Source organism: Aspergillus nidulans, chromosome I, assembly GCF_000011425.1.
Source record: "Aspergillus nidulans FGSC A4 chromosome I".
NCBI classification, from domain to species: domain Eukaryota; kingdom Fungi; phylum Ascomycota; class Eurotiomycetes; order Eurotiales; family Aspergillaceae; genus Aspergillus; species Aspergillus nidulans.
The window spans coordinates 2248869-2264324 of record NC_066257.1 but is presented as its reverse complement, the minus strand read 5'-3'; the positions used below and the strand labels follow the sequence as shown (position 1 = coordinate 2264324).

Genomic DNA, 15456 nt, shown 5'->3' with positions numbered 1-15456 from the left:
GTACAAGGTACAGGGAGACTAAATAAATTCTAGGTATCACGCCAGACGGAAATAACCCGTTAGAAACGGGCACTCCACAACCCAACCAATCAATTATTTTGTGGCTAGTGATGATTAGTCATTCGCATGGCTGTGCGTCGACAGTGGAGCGCTTGTCCACTACGGCCTACCGCTCGCTTCTGCCAAAGCCAAGAGTTCAGCCGCCATGAGACGGAAGCATCTAACGGGTCCATGCTAACTCTACGACTCCTCATCCTCCCATCTCCCCCCATTCATTGTCGCCCTCCCCTCAATCGCGTCTTCTTTTTTAGGCTGTCTACCCCTCCAGTTCTTGACCCGTGTCTCTTTTCGTTCACTACGTTCGTCTGTCGTCGCCAGTTTCCTAGGGGTGCGCTGAATGCGCAGCATTGACCAACCTCTGCTAACACGTCTTCCTTCGTCTGGTCGGGCGCAGACCTCACAACTGCCTTTAACCATGTATAACGCACATCGCGGGATGGTTCCAGCTCCCAATTCTCGTCTGAATGAATTGCTGGATCAGTTGCGCCAGGAATTCGAAAATCAGTCGAGGAGCACTGGCGAGTTCGAGCACCAGCGTAAGTGCACTTTCCCTTTCTCCTCTCATATAACCGTATTCTCCCCAACTTGGGGAAGGATTGGAAGGATCATGCTTTTCTCAAGATACTTTTGCGTCAGGTTCCACTAACTCACCGGATCGCAGTAACCGGACAGCTCCAGGAAATGGAGATGATTCGCCAGAAGGTTTACCAGCTTGAGCAGGCGCAGTTGAAGATGAAACAAGAGTATGTGCCTTAGAACTTAGCGTTTCCGGTTCGGCTGTGACTGACATGCATCGTTTCCCAGTTATGAAGCAGAAATCCGCATGTTGCGACACGAGCTTGAATCGCGCGGCGTTCAACCCGTTGCTTCTCATGTAGCCGTCCCTGCGCAGCACGGCGGCCCCTCTCAGGCGCCTCCGCCTGCACTGGGCCATGGACCCAGCAATCTGTTTGGTGGTATCATGGCCAACCAAGGAGGTAGTGGCCCTGGTCTTGCCCCTCCCCCACCCCAGGATCAGCAGCCTTCCCAGCATACCCTTCAACAGCCTGCCGCAGCGGCTCAACCAGGAGCCACCGCGCCCTAAAGGCAGAGCTCCTTTGGAGGATATCAGCCTGGCGCTGCTGTGAACGGTATGTTGTAACTGTATTAAAGACAGATTATCTGACATCTGACCGTTGTTCCATTTCGTTACAGGCTACGGTCCTCCTCCACCCCCAACGGCCTCCCCCGGACCTGGGAAACGCCCCCGTGCACCTCCCGGCCCTGCCACTCCACAGCAGGCCCATCAGCTAGCTTATCCGGAGTCTCGCGTGTCGCCACAGCTTGCCCGGCCGACGCCCCCGAATCAACCAGTCGTCCGTGACCGCCCGGGGAATATGCTCGCAAACTGGAATCCCGAGGATCTTCCTCCCTCGCAGAAGAAAGAAGGCGTCGATTGGTATGCTGTCTTCAATCCTGAAGTGCAACGAGTTCTTGACGTGGAGCTTGTTCATCACCTGGTTCACGACAGCGTTGTGTGCTGTGTGCGTTTCAGCCGCGACGGAAAGTACCTCGCGACCGGCTGTAACCGTTCCGCTCAGATATTCGACGTAACTCTTGGTCAGAATGTCGCTGTCCTACAGGATGAGAGCGTCGATAAGAGCGGGGATCTCTACATTCGCAGCGTCTGCTTCAGTCCCGACGGGAAGTACCTAGCCACTGGCGCGGAGGATAAGCAGATTCGGGTGAGTTTTTTTTTCTGTTTATATATATGTATCCGACTGACCGACATGATCTTCAGGTTTGGGATATTGCTACACGTACCATCAAACACATCTTTAGTGGCCATGAGCAGGATATCTATTCTCTGGACTTTGCCGGTAACGGTCGGTACATTGCCTCCGGTAGCGGAGACAAGACTGTGCGTCTCTGGGATATCGCTGAAGGCAAGCTTGTCTACACCCTCAGCATCGAGGACGGCGTCACCACAGTGGCCATGTCACCGGACGGCCTTTATGTTGCCGCTGGTTCTCTGGACAAGACTGTACGAGTCTGGGATACCACTACTGGCTACCTTGTCGAACGTCTCGAGAACCCCGACGGCCACAAGGACAGCGTATACTCCGTCGCATTCGCGCCAAACGGAAAGGAACTTGTCAGCGGCAGCTTGGACAAGACCATCAAACTCTGGGAACTGAACCTGCCCCGTCAACAGTACAACAGTGCTGGCAAAGGCGGCAAGTGCCACAGGACTTTTGAGGGCCACAAGGTAATAACATTGCCTTTTTATTTGTGAGTCTTGTGCTGACATTTGATATCAGGACTTTGTGCTTAGTGTCTGTTTGACTCCTGATGGTCACTGGGTCATGAGTGGTTCAAAAGATAGGGGTGTTCAATTCTGGGATCCCATCACTGGAAATGCTCAGATGATGCTACAGGGGCACAAGAACTCTGGTATGCTTGTTCGCAAGAACATTTATTTCATCAAATATATATCTAACTTGGGCAATTAGTTATCTCAGTTGCACCCAGTCCCACTGGCAACCTGTTTGCCACTGGCAGTGGTGACATGCGTGCAAGAATCTGGAGGTACGCTTCTTTCCCTAACCCTATCTCACTGCCTAAGATTTGGATGTTAGGCTGACCATAACGTGCTGCAGATACTCCGCGTACACTGGACGGTAATCATTGAATTTGGGAAAGCTTCGGCGTCAACGCGATTCTCGATCTACTGCATTCTCCTTTTTGCGTTCCTCTCACATCCTCAACCAATACCGGCCAGTGGAATTTCGGCGAAATGGCTTATGGTCTTGTATTGTTTTGTTCTTTCCCCCTTTTCTTTTATAGCTCAATTATTCGTATGGGTCGTCTCTGACGCAACACCGACAAACTAAGGCAACAAAGAGAGCCACAAAAAGGGGTTGTGTATGATGAGGTACTTTTCTGTTGGTTCCCTTGAGTTAGGGCCCTTGTATCTTTGGTGAATTTAGGTATACTGAAAGATGAATGCAATTGTTATGAAGCACAGAGAAGTACATTATATATCAGGTTGAGATCAAGTACAAAGAGAGGACGGATTAAAGGAAGTTACACGTGACTTGGCAAGGAGCAGCGCAGCTCATATTGCATAGGTCCTGCAAAATCAGCTGAGCACACGACACCGTCTGGCATTCTTCCTCCATGATCAGGCATGAAATTCAGTGTTTCCTTCTCGCTTGGCGATAATTCGTAACTCGAGCCTACGAGGTCGTATCAAGGGAGTTGGCGAGAGGCATTGAAGGTGCTGATACATACATATCTATGTGATACCAAACGCCTGTCTTTGTATCACGCTTTGCTACTTTGTGCTTCGTAAGTTAGCCAGATTCCGGTGCCCGCAGAAAAGGACTCGACAGAAAGTTTGTAGTAGCTGACGCTTACGACCGCTGTGCTGGACATGTACGAAATGGGTTCAAAATGTCTCCGGTAACGCGTCTAGGCTCATCTACCATTACACCATTTTTTCATGGTGCATCGCTGCCTTGGGGCCACGATAGGAATGACATCCCAGACTTCGCTATATGGTGGAAAATCTGGATAGGAATCAGACCACAGCCCCTATGAATGTTGGGATTTGGACTGGGCGTTCTTTAGCTGTTGTGCATTCTTTGTAGCGCGTAATAGGAAGATTGATGATTCCCCACCGTTATATAGTAGTCAACTTAGAAAGACTGCAGAGACCAGCGTTAGTCTGCAGCGCTTCTAGTCAGGCGGCTAGAACTCGGAAATCCTGGTGTATCATCGTACTTTGTAGCAAATGGTTAGGATGACGGCTGTAGATTATCAAGAGACAGGATAGAAGATTTCAGTCTATCTTATCCTGTTTACATCATATCATGGACCGAAAGATTATTCTATGATGATGAATATGAACTCTTAGAAAGCCCATAACACTTGCAGACGTTCGGCCAAAGCTTGCCCAATACGAACGGCGTCATGATCCAACGCTTCGGCGCAAGCTCACTCACCAGGTAAGATTATGTGGGTGTTGTCATTGGCCAATGTGATCCTTTCCTGCGGGTTAACAGGTTCAGTTTCCCGTGCCCGCGAGAATTCGTACCGGTTGGGTCAGATTGCCGGGCAAGGTGGCCGCTGCACACACAGCCTCAATAGTCAAGCGGTCTCTTCGATTTCTCCAGCAGGAGCGGGTAGTGAGATTTGGACACCACGTACATACATTCTTGCCGCGCGCACTTGCAGGGTTAACGCAGTCATGGTGAATCAAATTCTCGTGAAGCCTGCCGCCAATGATACAAGGTGATTGTCTGTAAGCCAGAATGACTTGCGGGCGAAGATCCTTTGCGGGCAGAACGCGGTTATTTGGTGTAATGATTTGGGGCGGCTGCATTGTCCCGGATCTTGATCATACAGTAGACGAACTATGAAAGCTGTTCAGCACGGTCCTTGGAACGAGGGGTAAGGGCTGCAATTGGCGTAGGCTCGTATGTACGCAAGCGGACTCGCAAAGACGGACCTGATTCTCCGTTATGGCTGGTTGCATGCGTCAGTGCAGCCACAATCTCTCTCAATGCTCAGTCTCGGCGCTCTATCATCCTGGGATCTTATTCCAAAGAGCATTGATTTGGCGTTCGTGTGTTGGAGAGCGGAATTATAGGGAGCCTCGCTGCCACCTTTTCGCGCAGTTCATGTCACCTGCAGGAAGGAGTCCGTACCTGACGCCTGCGTAAGTAAACACGCTACCTATGTACTTGGAAAACTGCATTGTGATGTCTCAGAATTCCCGGTGTTGCGCTCGGACTTGACGGTTCGCTTCCCCCTTAACTGTGATCTTGTCGATCAGGTACCGTAGGATAATGAGAATTGGCAGGTTAGCTGGAAGACAGTCCGTAGTCCAGCTTTGGCCGGAGTTTGCGCAAAGATGAATGCGCACGGTCCGCAGTACATATACGGTATTGAACTCCTATCGGGTCTTATATGTAAGTCGGAGACCGCCGGTCAGGAGTTGAAATCTATTGTCGACATAGTGAGTGTATATCAATAGTTTAGCAACAAACCCCGGACCTAATGCCATCGGCACCGATGCGAACCACGATTCCAGCCGCGCAGGCATTATTACTGAGAAAGGGTCGGCCCGCTCCTCGGCGGCGACCAAAAGAAAACATAAACGAGGCATCTGGCATCTGGAGTCTGGTCGGAGTAATCGCGCTGACAATGGGCATGACTAGGCCCCAATCCCGACTCAGCCACGAGCTGTGCTACGTGAGCATAACTGTCTGTTTGTGGTCCCGGTCCCGGCCGCACACTACTGGAATGTTTGAATCGAGGAGCTGAGAACGAAGATCCCACTTCGGACCCATCGTGTTCAGTACATGCTGCGCTGGGGGAGTAGAAGCTGATGTGCCCAGCCTCACCCAGGAGCTGAAGTCCTCATGGATTCTGAAGCCTCTCAAGACTCCCAAGAGGTTGAGACTTGGATCTCACCGTCAGAATAATTTGCCAATCAGGGCTATTGTTGGCACTAGGGGGACTAGTGGTGCTATACCCCATGGTCGGAAGCTGGTCGAGACTTCCAGGCTTCCAACTAGGCAGCGGGCACAGTGCACACCGGTACACGCGCTGCCAATCTCAGGGATCCACTACACGCTTATCCAATGAACGATGAAAATCGACGAGTGATCGGACGCTGGGATTTGTGGGGAGGCATTCTAGTGGTCCAGCCATCTGCATCAGCATGCACACATCAATTCATCCTGATCCCTAGCAAAATGCGTCGGAGACTGCTCAGAAATCGGTTTTGGGGAGAAGTGACGTGACGCTACTGAGACAAAGGGTGACTATGGAGTACAGGTGACTATACTGTACGTCGTCCGCAGTCGGAATGTCAAACAGACTTCTGCCTCTTCGTGGGTTGCGAAACGAGTCCTTGGCAAGAACTGCCAGGTGAGTGCAGATAGTTCGTCATATCATCCCTTGGCGGCTGTCAACAAAGACAAAGAAACCCTTGCAGAAATTATTTGTTTTTCGCATTAATTTCTGACAGGAACTGGGCCGAATTCAGCGCCAGTCGCGGCTGCTGCGATCCAAAAGAAAAGGAGCGTGGGGGCGAGCAGATCGAATGAGCGTGCAGCGAACTACGGCACTATTGGATCTCCCGCCGACGGTCCGTCCTGTAGCCTTGCCGAACCCTCCATCGATTTACTCGACTCCAATCCGACGCCAGAAAGAAGTACGCCGATACTCAGCAGTTTCTGATCGCCTGTCGCTCGATTGACACGTCTCTCCATGGATGTCAAAGCTATGTCATTCCAGCGACTCAGCCAGCAGCAGGCTTCGACTTCGACGGGTTTCGGGCATCCTGCAGCAGATGCAGCCAGTCTCAACAATCCCGTCAGCTCCGGGGTTGCATTATTAAGGATGACAATGGAGACCAAGAGCTGCAAGGTGCGAATGCTATAGCCCTGACGTCCAATTCACGGACCAAGATCTTTTTTTTTTTTTTTTGCTCGGATCTCATATCTTTTGTTCCATTTTTCGGATCGAAAATAGTAGACCCCGTACGGATGTACGTATGTTGGTGCACGCATTTTGTTGGGCTAAGTCCCCAAAAGTCCAAAGAGCACGATCCACAGTCGACAGCCTCGCACCCCCCAGAAGAGTCCAGGTGATGATGACTGCCGATCCGCTAGGCAGAGTGGCTTTTTATGAAACCGACCCCCATATAGGAGTTCAGGTGCCTGCGTGGGAGACGAGGGTATCCCAGTGAACGGGAATCATGCCCACAGTCCTGTTTATTGTGGCTCATCTGGTGTCTCCCCTGAACTTTGTCGCCGGATTGTTTGCAAGCAGTCAAGCGACAACCTCTACTCAGCTGCTGGCTTGAAGATTCAATTATTTGATCGGTCCTCTGAACAGCGACCGAGCTCTGTCCAACAATGACGATCATCACCCTGTCAGTCAGGAACAAACTGCTCGGCACCGTGCACGTTCTTCTGGTTGGATTGTCGGGTCCATGCTCTGGAGACTGGCCCACTTTCCACCACCCATTCGGGTCAGATGACCTCCATCCAGCTATACGAACTAGCGAAGCGGGAATCGTGACGATAGTTATAATTCTTGTGATTAATGTCATAAACGGTGGATGCTCAGTGGTCGCCTCTCTTCTGTGTCAGCCAAGCCGACCGACGAGTTTGGGAACTCCTCGAACTCGAGGCAAACAAGCCTCGTTTATGATCAGCGATGATCCAAAATCCAAATATACATACCGCATCGAGGTACAGCAAAGGTACGTTCTACCGTGGTATCTTCCATGGATGCGGTGCGCGTGAATGCCAACCTGATCGGGATAGCGATCGGGACACGATCGGACTTGAAACGAGTGGTCCGTCCTTCTTCCGACTGCCTCACGAGTGACTAGATGCAATATGTCATAACAATTGACGATTCTCTGCCCCAAAGTGTTGGTTTTGAGGCGGGTGGTAACAAAATTCCTTACTCAGAATCTCGTTAAGGCGCTAGGAAAACCAAACTACTACTAGCGTCTCCGGACTATATCTTAGCTGCTCCCCGCTATACTAGGTTTGGAAGCACGTCTTGCCTCTGCCAATCCACATAGATCATGCGGGTGTTAGGTAGCTAGCAGGGATCGTTCCTAGGGCAGGAGCCAGCCCCGGAGGACGTAGGCTTAGGCAGGATGCCTGGAGATGCCTGGTGGGGGCTATTAGAAGAAACCGAGTGTAAAAGACGAGTCGTAATTACTGTATTTAAGCTGTCCCTCCTTCTTTTTAGTGATGATATTAGAAATATAAATACCACTTTTTGCTTGATAGGGTTAACTTGAAGTTGACAAGTACGGAGTACGGAATTTACATATCATTATTCGCCAGATTGTCGCCTCGCTAATGTCCATTCTGCGAAAGGAGGCGCTGTACGGAGTATAACAGACAGAGCTACACCGTGAACAGGCAAGATCCCTGTTGATTAGCACCCCCGCTGCTTCCACTGCTCTGGGACACCGGAAGGAAGAGGCGGATAAGCAAAAAAAAAAAGAGTATATATCGTTCTAGATCGTAGCGTCATATCAGGGTGCAGGAACCAACGAAAAAGAAAATAATTATTTTATTTTATTCCTCCTTATTTTATTTTCTATTTTATTTTTCTAATTATCTCATTCGGTTTTCTTGAAAAGAGATTAAACCCGGCGGATCGTATTTGCTTATTACTAGTGATCCCCATTGTCAGGATCGTCTTCAGATCATTCCTCGTTGTCACTGCCTGTTAAGCATTTGAGATACTCCGTACTGTTCGTCCAGTCCTGACTCTTGAGATTTTATATACCAGACTAGACGTCCATCAAGTGGAGTCCCTAATTTCTTCTTGTTTATCACGGCCATTTCATGTTGGTCTTGGAAGATCTGGACCGTGCTAGGTCTTGATCTTGATACTGGCTCGATACTTTATATATTATTTGCTTGTTCCTGGTCCGTTTGCTTCTTTTGTTCAGCTTCAAGCCTCTGCGGAGTATCTCAAAGCCACGCCAGTGGTGTGGGAGAAAAAGCAAGCCGTCCAGAGGCTCACAAGGTCGTCAACGGTAAGGGATCCAGCTTAAGATGTACTCCAGGTCACAACAAGGTAGCTGATATCAACGCAGGGTCCGCCTTTATCATCTCTCCTCGTATCCTCCCTCAGATAGTTCCTAGGGCAAGAGAACGGAACTGCAGGCTAAGACATCCGGACGACAACAGCAACTAGTCTTGGATCCAACTGCATCAATGGAGACCGCAGAGCCTGTATCGTACGAGTTCCCCGGCCATGCCGTTGGTGCTGTTGCTTCCCGTCGCATGCTGGGGTCCAACATCAACCATAACTTCTCCTTTTACACCAACCCTACAGCATCGTTTCCATTGCCGTACCACCAACCACCTTCGGCGACATACAGCTTCAGCCATCCTCTCAATACTCATCACCACCATCAACACCACCAACCACAACCACAACACCCCCAACATCACAATCACCATCACCAGCATCCAGGATACCAGCATTTTTTCGTTCCCAATCACTCGCTCAACGCGCAGTCTGCGCGCCTCGCCTCAGAGCCTCCATTAGCCCAGCCGATCCCGGACATCCGACCTGCCAGAAACGCTGTCAACAGGGTGTCCGGAGATTCCGTGGCTAAAGTCGAGCAGAGAGCTGCACCTCAATCCAGCTCGGTCGCCGCAGCTCCTGGTAACGGAGTATCTGCTCATGAGAAGAACCCAAATGCGAGCGAAGTTGAGTTCTCAACAGAGGTGGATGTGTTGATGAAAGCGATTCAAGCCAAGGAAGCCTCGCAGCCGGCAGCATTGCAGTCGCTACCGCCGTTGCAGCAGTTGACCCATGGAGGAGGAAATGGCTTCGCCCAGGGTTACATGTCAGCAGTTGTAAATCATCGAGGGGCTGTTATTGCCGATGAGTCTCAATCCCGCTCGGCGAAGAAGCGCAAGTACACTTGTACTCTGCCGCACTGCGGAAAGAGTTTCGCTCAGAAGACCCATCTGGATATACACATGAGAGCCCATACTGGGGATAAGCCGTTTGTAGGTTATGAGTAAGACAAATCCGCAGAGGGCATGTGGCTAATGATAACAGGTCTGCAAAGAACCTACTTGCGGCCAGCGATTCTCGCAGCTGGGTAACCTTAAGGTAAGCTACAGTAGTATGCGCAAAACGAACGAGTGTGGGACTAACTGAATAAACTGAAAATAGACCCATCAGAGACGCCACACCGGAGAGAAACCTTTCACCTGCGACGTATGTCAAAAACGCTTTGCCCAGCGAGGCAACGTCCGCGCCCACAAAATCACCCACCTAAAAACAAAGCCATTCACGTGCCTTCTCGAGGGCTGCGGCAAACAGTTCACGCAGCTTGGAAACCTCAAGGTTAGCTCACAGTCTAACTTTGTGTGACTTGGTCAGCTAACTGATCTAATTTATGCGTTTAGTCGCATCAAAACAAATTCCATACACAGACGCTCCAGGCCCTAACCAAGAAGTTCTCCGCTATGATTGATGGCGAACACATGAGCCCTCAAGACCGGAAACTGTGGGAATATTTTGCAGGACTATACAAGAATAGTAACAAGGGCATCAAGGGGCGTGGGAAGGACCGCAGAATCTCTCCGTCCTCCAAGACGAACGTTAGTGCTGATGGAAGCCGGCGTCCCGGTGCTGATGATCAAGCCCGTCGTGGGAGCTACGAAGATTCCGTATACACAGGCGCATCCAGCAGCGATGAGGATAACGAGGACCCATACTTCATTGAGAAGCGCGGTGACGAGTAAGACATATTCATCTCTGTGATTGACGCCTTGGTTCGGTTTTGGAGTTATGTTTGCATTCCAGTTTACCAAGATACCAGTTCCCAGTTTCCCAGTTCGTGCGTTGTCGTTTTACTTGCTAATGTATAGCCGGTATGGACCAACGTCATGATGAATGACTTGCATAGAACAGGGCGTTCCTATGACATTAGAATTTCGTGTGTTTGTGCCGCACGCGGTATCACTGCAAATAATTGTATATACTCTATGTATAAATGCTGAACAAAGGAGTCCTGAGATTGGATATGGTAGGGTACAGATAAATCAGTATGTCAAGAGAAAGCTGCCTCACGTTCACCCGAATTCGCTACGACTCCATACCGCAATCATCAAGCGTTCGACATCACCTTCGATAGATATGCCCTGGTATTCTCATACATCAAGAAAGTGACCCAGGTGCTTGGCAAAACACGAAACAAGTTTGGCCCGAGACCCTTATAAAACCCTCCCAAGCCCTCTGTAGCCCAGATCTTTACAATTGCGTCCTGAAGTCCCCGGTATGCGAGATAAGCATCATACGTCTGTAGCCGCGACCGGAGCACCTGATACGGGTACGTTATTGAGCCGGCAAAAATTTTTGAGACGCTTGAAATGATGAAGAAATCCATATTGCTGAGCTCTTTTCTTTGCAGACCCCCGGAATGTGCGTTCGCTCGATGAAATTTTAGTTTCTCATAAGCCATGAACTGCAGTGCGCCGTGACTGACGCCGAAGAGTGACGGAACCAGTCCGCGGTAGAAGCCAGGAACTCCCTCTGAGCGAAGTATCTGCATTGCGCCTGCTGTGAAGGAGGTATACGCGCCGGGCGACATGGAGCCGGTGGCGAGCATGCGGGTTTTGATGACCCAGATAGGGTTGGTTAGGATGGAAGTTATAATTCCTATGCCATACACATAGCCGTTAGTTTTACTTGACTCGCTTTTTCTAACTGCTGTTGTTGACACACCTGCAGACCCGGAGGCGATAAAATAATCGGATGCTTCCAGCGGCTCCCGGCGCTGCTGCGAGCCATTTGAATTGGAGCGCGATCGCCAACTCCCTAGAATCTCCTTCACATTGTCGTAGAATAGAAAGTAGAGCGCCCAGCTGGAGGAGTTGCCGATGAGGTTGGGCGTTAGACCGCGGTAAAATGCGATGAGTCCGCCCTCTTTGTGGAAGATTTCGCGGATGACTCGGAGAGAAACGCCGACTCGAGACGATGAGGTTCGGTCGACTGTGTACAGCCTGATATTAGACGTGTTGTACCCTGAGGGGCAAAGTGGCTGGACTAAAAGTACCTTGCAGTCGAGTCTTTATCAAATCCAGCGGGTGCAGACAAAGTGTTGTTGCTGTGCCTGCCGTGAATCCCGCTATGGTTTCCACCACGGATGACGACAAGCCATCATTGCCAAACATGAACTTTTCGGGTGTGAGAGCTTGTCACTCAGTGTGTGCTTCGTGAGATGTAACTTTGTGATATCTGATGCTTAGTTGTTCAGCTCTTGATTTTCTGTCCGAAAAGAATTCGCTTGGCGGGCCGAGGCCGAGTAGTAACAATGACAAAGATCACTCAGCAATAACTTTTACCGTATTTAACTACATACAATGCTGCAATCTCTATAGCTTACTATCACTGCTGCCTAAAGGACTGTTCTTATCATGAGTGCTTGTTATATGCTCAGGCGAAGCGGTCCAACATTGCTCTAATGGCAGAGTCAAAGCTACTGAGACAAAAGTGCCACTGGTATCTCAAATCGAGAGACAAGTGAACCAGAGATAAGTGCTCTAATTAACCTGTCCCAACATACTTGAAATAAAATACTTAAAAATACACATGAATGGATGACAGGCTGCAATCACCCAAATAGAAAGGGATAACAGAAACGCCCAATCCGCTTTCAGCCATCATGCCGTATGAAATTCGACCGTAGGAAGATGTCTGTTCGATTGACGTGGGGTTTGTTTAATTTACGCAAGCGGCGAGAAAAGCCTATTTGTCGAGTTAGCAGAGCAACAGTATTCGACGGCTGCGTTCATAATTACTTGAAGAGGGATGGCCTGGGGTCGCTGTAGGTGTATCCTTCACATAATTATTAGTACAAACGAGCTGAAAACTTCATTGGCAAACAAGAGCTCATACCAAGATAAAGGATCAAAGGCAGGTATCCACTGCATTTGGATTATGTGAGTTTCGAGGATATTAGAAAATAGAGCTTTGAGGCTTGCTCACTAGTGAACAGCGACCCTGGAAACATCGATAACCTTGGAGATGCGTTCCTGTGCAGAGATGAGTGTTAGCGAGTGACGACCTGGCGCGGCCATGGTCCCAACTTACCTTCGTTTCCTCGGAAAACTGAACCATCTTGACAATTACTGGTATGTCTAAGGGTAGGTAAGAGATAGAAATTAGGAGGAAGTGAAAGGCGGTTGACTTTGGCTCGGGACCAGGATTGAAAGGCGGAGAGGGAGTAAGATCTCAAAGTTTTCGGGAGCTAAACCAGTCAGTACAGAGTAGGGAGCCATGACGGTCGATCAAGCTTCTCTCCATTTCTTCCGCTACCACACTACCTATTTCTCACATTTCCTAAGCTCATCTTGGATCACACATACAAAGTAATCTTACTAATTTTCTATCGATTCGATATTCCATTGATTCTCCTGCTTACACGCGACTTTTTGCAACGGCTCAAGTACTTCCTAAGTCTTCCTATTAGTCGGCGCAATGTCAGGCGCAAGGCATTGGTATGTCGAACTATTCCCTGTGCTATAGCCCTCGAGCTGACACCTAAAAAGGGAGCAGGACAAAGAGGCTACCGTATACATTGGAAACCTTGATGAACGGGTCTCCGATAGCCTGGTATGGGAGCTCATGCTACAGGCAGGGCGCATCGTTAACGTTCACCTGCCGAAAGATCGCGTCACACAGTCACACCAAGGATATGGATTCGTCGAGTTTAATAGCGAGGAGGATGCGGAATACGCATCCAGGATAATGAATGGAATACGTCTATATGGGAAGCCGATCCGCGTCAATAAGGCTTCTGCTGATAAACAAAAGTCGGTGGAAATTGGGGCAGAGCTTTTTGTTGGCAACCTTGATCCCATGGTTACGGAGCAAGTTCTATATGATACATTCAGCCGGTTTGGTAACCTAGTCAATCTGCCAAAGGTACTTGCCACTCTTTACTCCTAAGTGGTCCTCAGATATTAATATTGCTCCCAGGTCGCGAGAGATGACAGCAATCTATCAAAAGGATATGGCTTTGTGTCATTTGCCGACTTCGAGTCTTCAGATGCTGCCATAGCTAACATGAACGGCCAGTATCTCATGAACAAACAGGTTTCTGTACAGTATGCCTATAAAAAGGACGGAAAGGGTGAGAGGCATGGTGACCAAGCAGAACGGATGTTAGCTGCGCAGGCTCGTAAACACAACGTGCAAGTGCCGACTCAAGCTCTTCCACCGCAATTCACAGCTCCAGCCGCTCCTGCTATGCCCGCCGATATGTCACGGCCAATGAGCACAGGTCCAGCCGATCAAGGGATGGGAAGAGTTCCAATGCTGCCACCGCAACTTGTTGGCTTCTCACCGAATGTAGCTACTCAGCAGTCACTAGCGAGACCTGGCCTTCCTTCCGTTACAGCAGCCACCCCCCCTCCGGGTCTCCCAGCACGGCCTCCACCTTCGCAAGCCGGGTACGGAGGGCCTCAAGTGTTCCTACCCCCAGGCCTCAACAACTCTGGCCAGCAGCCACAATATACCCCCCAGGCCGCGCCGCCTCCAGGATTTGCGCCCCCAGGATTTGGAACACCTTCAGGAAGCTCTGGTCCGCCACCACCAATGCCTCCTGGGTTTCAGCAGCCAGGGTATGGTAGGGGACGTTGACCCTTTTTACCTTCCGGACACAAATATTGCACACCAGAGATGACCAATCCAGGAAAGCAATAGAGAGCAGTTCTTGGTTCATTGCTGAGAATGTGGTGTTCTGAGTCTGTCGAGCAACGCTGACTCACTCGCGGACTCCGTCGCACTGCAAATTTTCTCGTACCATTCACGGACACTTTCGCATCGGTTCATTACTGCAATGGGTGAGACGTAATTGTGATGTATAGCTGATCTTATATCTTGCCCAATCCACACCTTGGTGAGATCAGTTTTATATATGCAGTCAAAATACTACCACACTTCTCAGGCAAAATAGCCTCTTATCTGCAATATGACTATATGGAGGTACTGCATTAGCATGCGCTATTATTGACCGGCTAGAAGTGGAGATACATACAATCACTGAGTGGGCAGTATTAGGATCCTGAAGACTGCGCAAAAATAGCTTGAACGCGAGAGAGATGGAAACGAAAAAGAATAGGTAACAGAGCTTCTCACGAAAATGATACGAATTTCGGATCTCTGGGCCGGCCGTCAGGGCCAATATTGTTCTTGGCAAACCGCTGCTCTGTATAAATCCGTCGAGCTTCATTAAAATCAACCTTTTGGCGTCTCATGATATTCAGAACTTCGCGCTTGCCGAAGGCATCCAATCCGGCCCGTTGATCCCCATGCTCAATATTCGTTGAGAGGTCAAATTCAGACGACGTGAGTCCCGCCGCTATGTCGTCGGTGAAACTGGCTGGTAGACGATCGTATATATAGTCAGGGACGGGAAGAAGTGGTAGCCATCGCGAACGAGTGAGATAAAGAGCTGTAACCATTAGATTTGTGATGAGCGTGTCTCAGGTTACGTACCAGTGCCGCAAATAACAACGAGGAATGCAAGGAAGTAGAAGAGATAAGCCATCTCGATGCTTTACTTGAAGAACAGAACCGATTATTCAGTGACAGGTATTAGTGATGTAGGTCAAGTACGATTGACCGCACCGTTCAGAGGCTAGGGAGCCGTATATCAGAACTAATGGCCGTCGAAAGGGCAAATATGACCGTTTCGACAAGAGTTGCAGCAGTCAGCGTATCTAGACAGAAAGAACTACGCAAATGCTCTGGTACCTAGTAGTAATCGGTGGGCTGGAGCCTGGGAGTCTGCGGAAGAAGCAGGTGGGTCGTGGCTGGGTTAGCCTTGTCGGCCCT

General features: G+C 49.7%; 7 protein-coding genes across 7 annotated transcripts, besides 1 other annotated feature; 3 read left to right on the top strand and 4 right to left on the bottom strand.

Moving 5' to 3' along the window:
- Nucleotides 1–15456: part of a sequence feature (contig 1.109 1..233950(1)) that runs on past both edges of the window.
- On the top strand, nt 278–2874 carry rcoA. Its single transcript, XM_050612919.1, has 9 exons — nt 278–596; nt 722–803; nt 865–1049; nt 1164–1190; nt 1255–1784; nt 1841–2308; nt 2361–2493; nt 2553–2628; nt 2700–2874. Exons 1-9 carry the CDS (start codon nt 398–400, stop codon nt 2722–2724), a joined length of 1725 nt encoding a protein of 574 aa, XP_050467111.1. The 5' UTR covers nt 278–397; the 3' UTR covers nt 2725–2874.
- ANIA_06504 (uncharacterized protein) lies at nt 3637–4801 on the bottom strand (the record flags this gene model as incomplete). The annotated part of the gene is made up of 5 exons (XM_659016.1): nt 3637–3672; nt 3826–3851; nt 4047–4092; nt 4256–4436; nt 4752–4801. The coding sequence occupies 5 exons, from the start codon at nt 4799–4801 to the stop codon at nt 3637–3639; spliced, it is 339 nt and encodes a 112-aa protein (XP_664108.1).
- Nucleotides 8808–10358, top strand: ANIA_06503 (C2H2-type zinc finger protein; the record flags this gene model as incomplete). The annotated part of the gene is made up of 4 exons (XM_659015.1): nt 8808–9614; nt 9667–9720; nt 9784–9957; nt 10020–10358. 4 exons carry the CDS (start codon nt 8808–8810, stop codon nt 10356–10358), a joined length of 1374 nt encoding a protein of 457 aa, XP_664107.1.
- ANIA_10823 (putative mitochondrial folate carrier protein Flx1) lies at nt 10576–11869 on the bottom strand. The gene is made up of 3 exons (XM_050612917.1): nt 11672–11869; nt 11341–11607; nt 10576–11274 (listed from the first exon to the last, which is right to left on the bottom strand). The coding sequence occupies exons 1-3, from the start codon at nt 11787–11789 to the stop codon at nt 10724–10726; spliced, it is 936 nt and encodes a 311-aa protein (XP_050467110.1). The 5' UTR covers nt 11790–11869; the 3' UTR covers nt 10576–10723.
- On the bottom strand, nt 12143–12816 carry ANIA_10828 (mitochondrial import receptor subunit TOM7). Its single transcript, XM_050612914.1, has 5 exons — nt 12709–12816; nt 12604–12650; nt 12514–12542; nt 12417–12453; nt 12143–12363 (listed from the first exon to the last, which is right to left on the bottom strand). The coding sequence occupies exons 1-5, from the start codon at nt 12733–12735 to the stop codon at nt 12342–12344; spliced, it is 162 nt and encodes a 53-aa protein (XP_050467109.1). The 5' UTR covers nt 12736–12816; the 3' UTR covers nt 12143–12341.
- Nucleotides 13096–14259, top strand: ANIA_06501 (U2 snRNP complex subunit HSH49; the record flags this gene model as incomplete). The annotated part of the gene is made up of 3 exons (XM_659013.1): nt 13096–13115; nt 13167–13542; nt 13597–14259. 3 exons carry the CDS (start codon nt 13096–13098, stop codon nt 14257–14259), a joined length of 1059 nt encoding a protein of 352 aa, XP_664105.1.
- Nucleotides 14611–15322, bottom strand: ANIA_10827 (DUF2015 domain-containing protein). The gene is made up of 2 exons (XM_050612908.1): nt 15118–15322; nt 14611–15073 (listed from the first exon to the last, which is right to left on the bottom strand). The coding sequence occupies exons 1-2, from the start codon at nt 15167–15169 to the stop codon at nt 14754–14756; spliced, it is 372 nt and encodes a 123-aa protein (XP_050467108.1). The 5' UTR covers nt 15170–15322; the 3' UTR covers nt 14611–14753.

Excerpts from the sequence above, each read along its gene's own strand:
- rcoA (XM_050612919.1), top strand. The coding sequence starts at position 398 with ATGCGCAGCATTGACCAACCTCTGCTAACACGTCTTCCTTCGTCTGGT. Across the intron at positions 1,050-1,163 it reads CCAAGGAGGTAGTGGCCCTG|GATATCAGCCTGGCGCTGCT; the intron begins GTCTTGCCCCTC and ends GCTCCTTTGGAG. Across the intron at positions 1,785-1,840 it reads CGGAGGATAAGCAGATTCGG|GTTTGGGATATTGCTACACG; the intron begins GTGAGTTTTTTT and ends CATGATCTTCAG.
- ANIA_10823 (XM_050612917.1), bottom strand. The coding sequence starts at position 11,789 with ATGTTTGGCAATGATGGCTTGTCGTCATCCGTGGTGGAAACCATAGCG. Across the intron at positions 11,608-11,671 it reads GATAAAGACTCGACTGCAAG|TCGACCGAACCTCATCGTCT; the intron begins GTACTTTTAGTC and ends GGCTGTACACAG. Across the intron at positions 11,275-11,340 it reads TATCGCCTCCGGGTCTGCAG|GAATTATAACTTCCATCCTA; the intron begins GTGTGTCAACAA and ends TGTATGGCATAG.
- ANIA_10828 (XM_050612914.1), bottom strand. The coding sequence starts at position 12,735 with ATGGTTCAGTTTTCCGAGGAAACGAAG. Across the intron at positions 12,651-12,708 it reads AGTTTTCCGAGGAAACGAAG|GAACGCATCTCCAAGGTTAT; the intron begins GTAAGTTGGGAC and ends ATCTCTGCACAG. Across the intron at positions 12,454-12,513 it reads GCCTTTGATCCTTTATCTTG|GATACACCTACAGCGACCCC; the intron begins GTATGAGCTCTT and ends AATTATGTGAAG.
- ANIA_10827 (XM_050612908.1), bottom strand. The coding sequence starts at position 15,169 with ATGGCTTATCTCTTCTACTTCCTTGCATTCCTCGTTGTTATTTGCGGC. Across the intron at positions 15,074-15,117 it reads CGTTGTTATTTGCGGCACTG|CTCTTTATCTCACTCGTTCG; the intron begins GTACGTAACCTG and ends TAATGGTTACAG.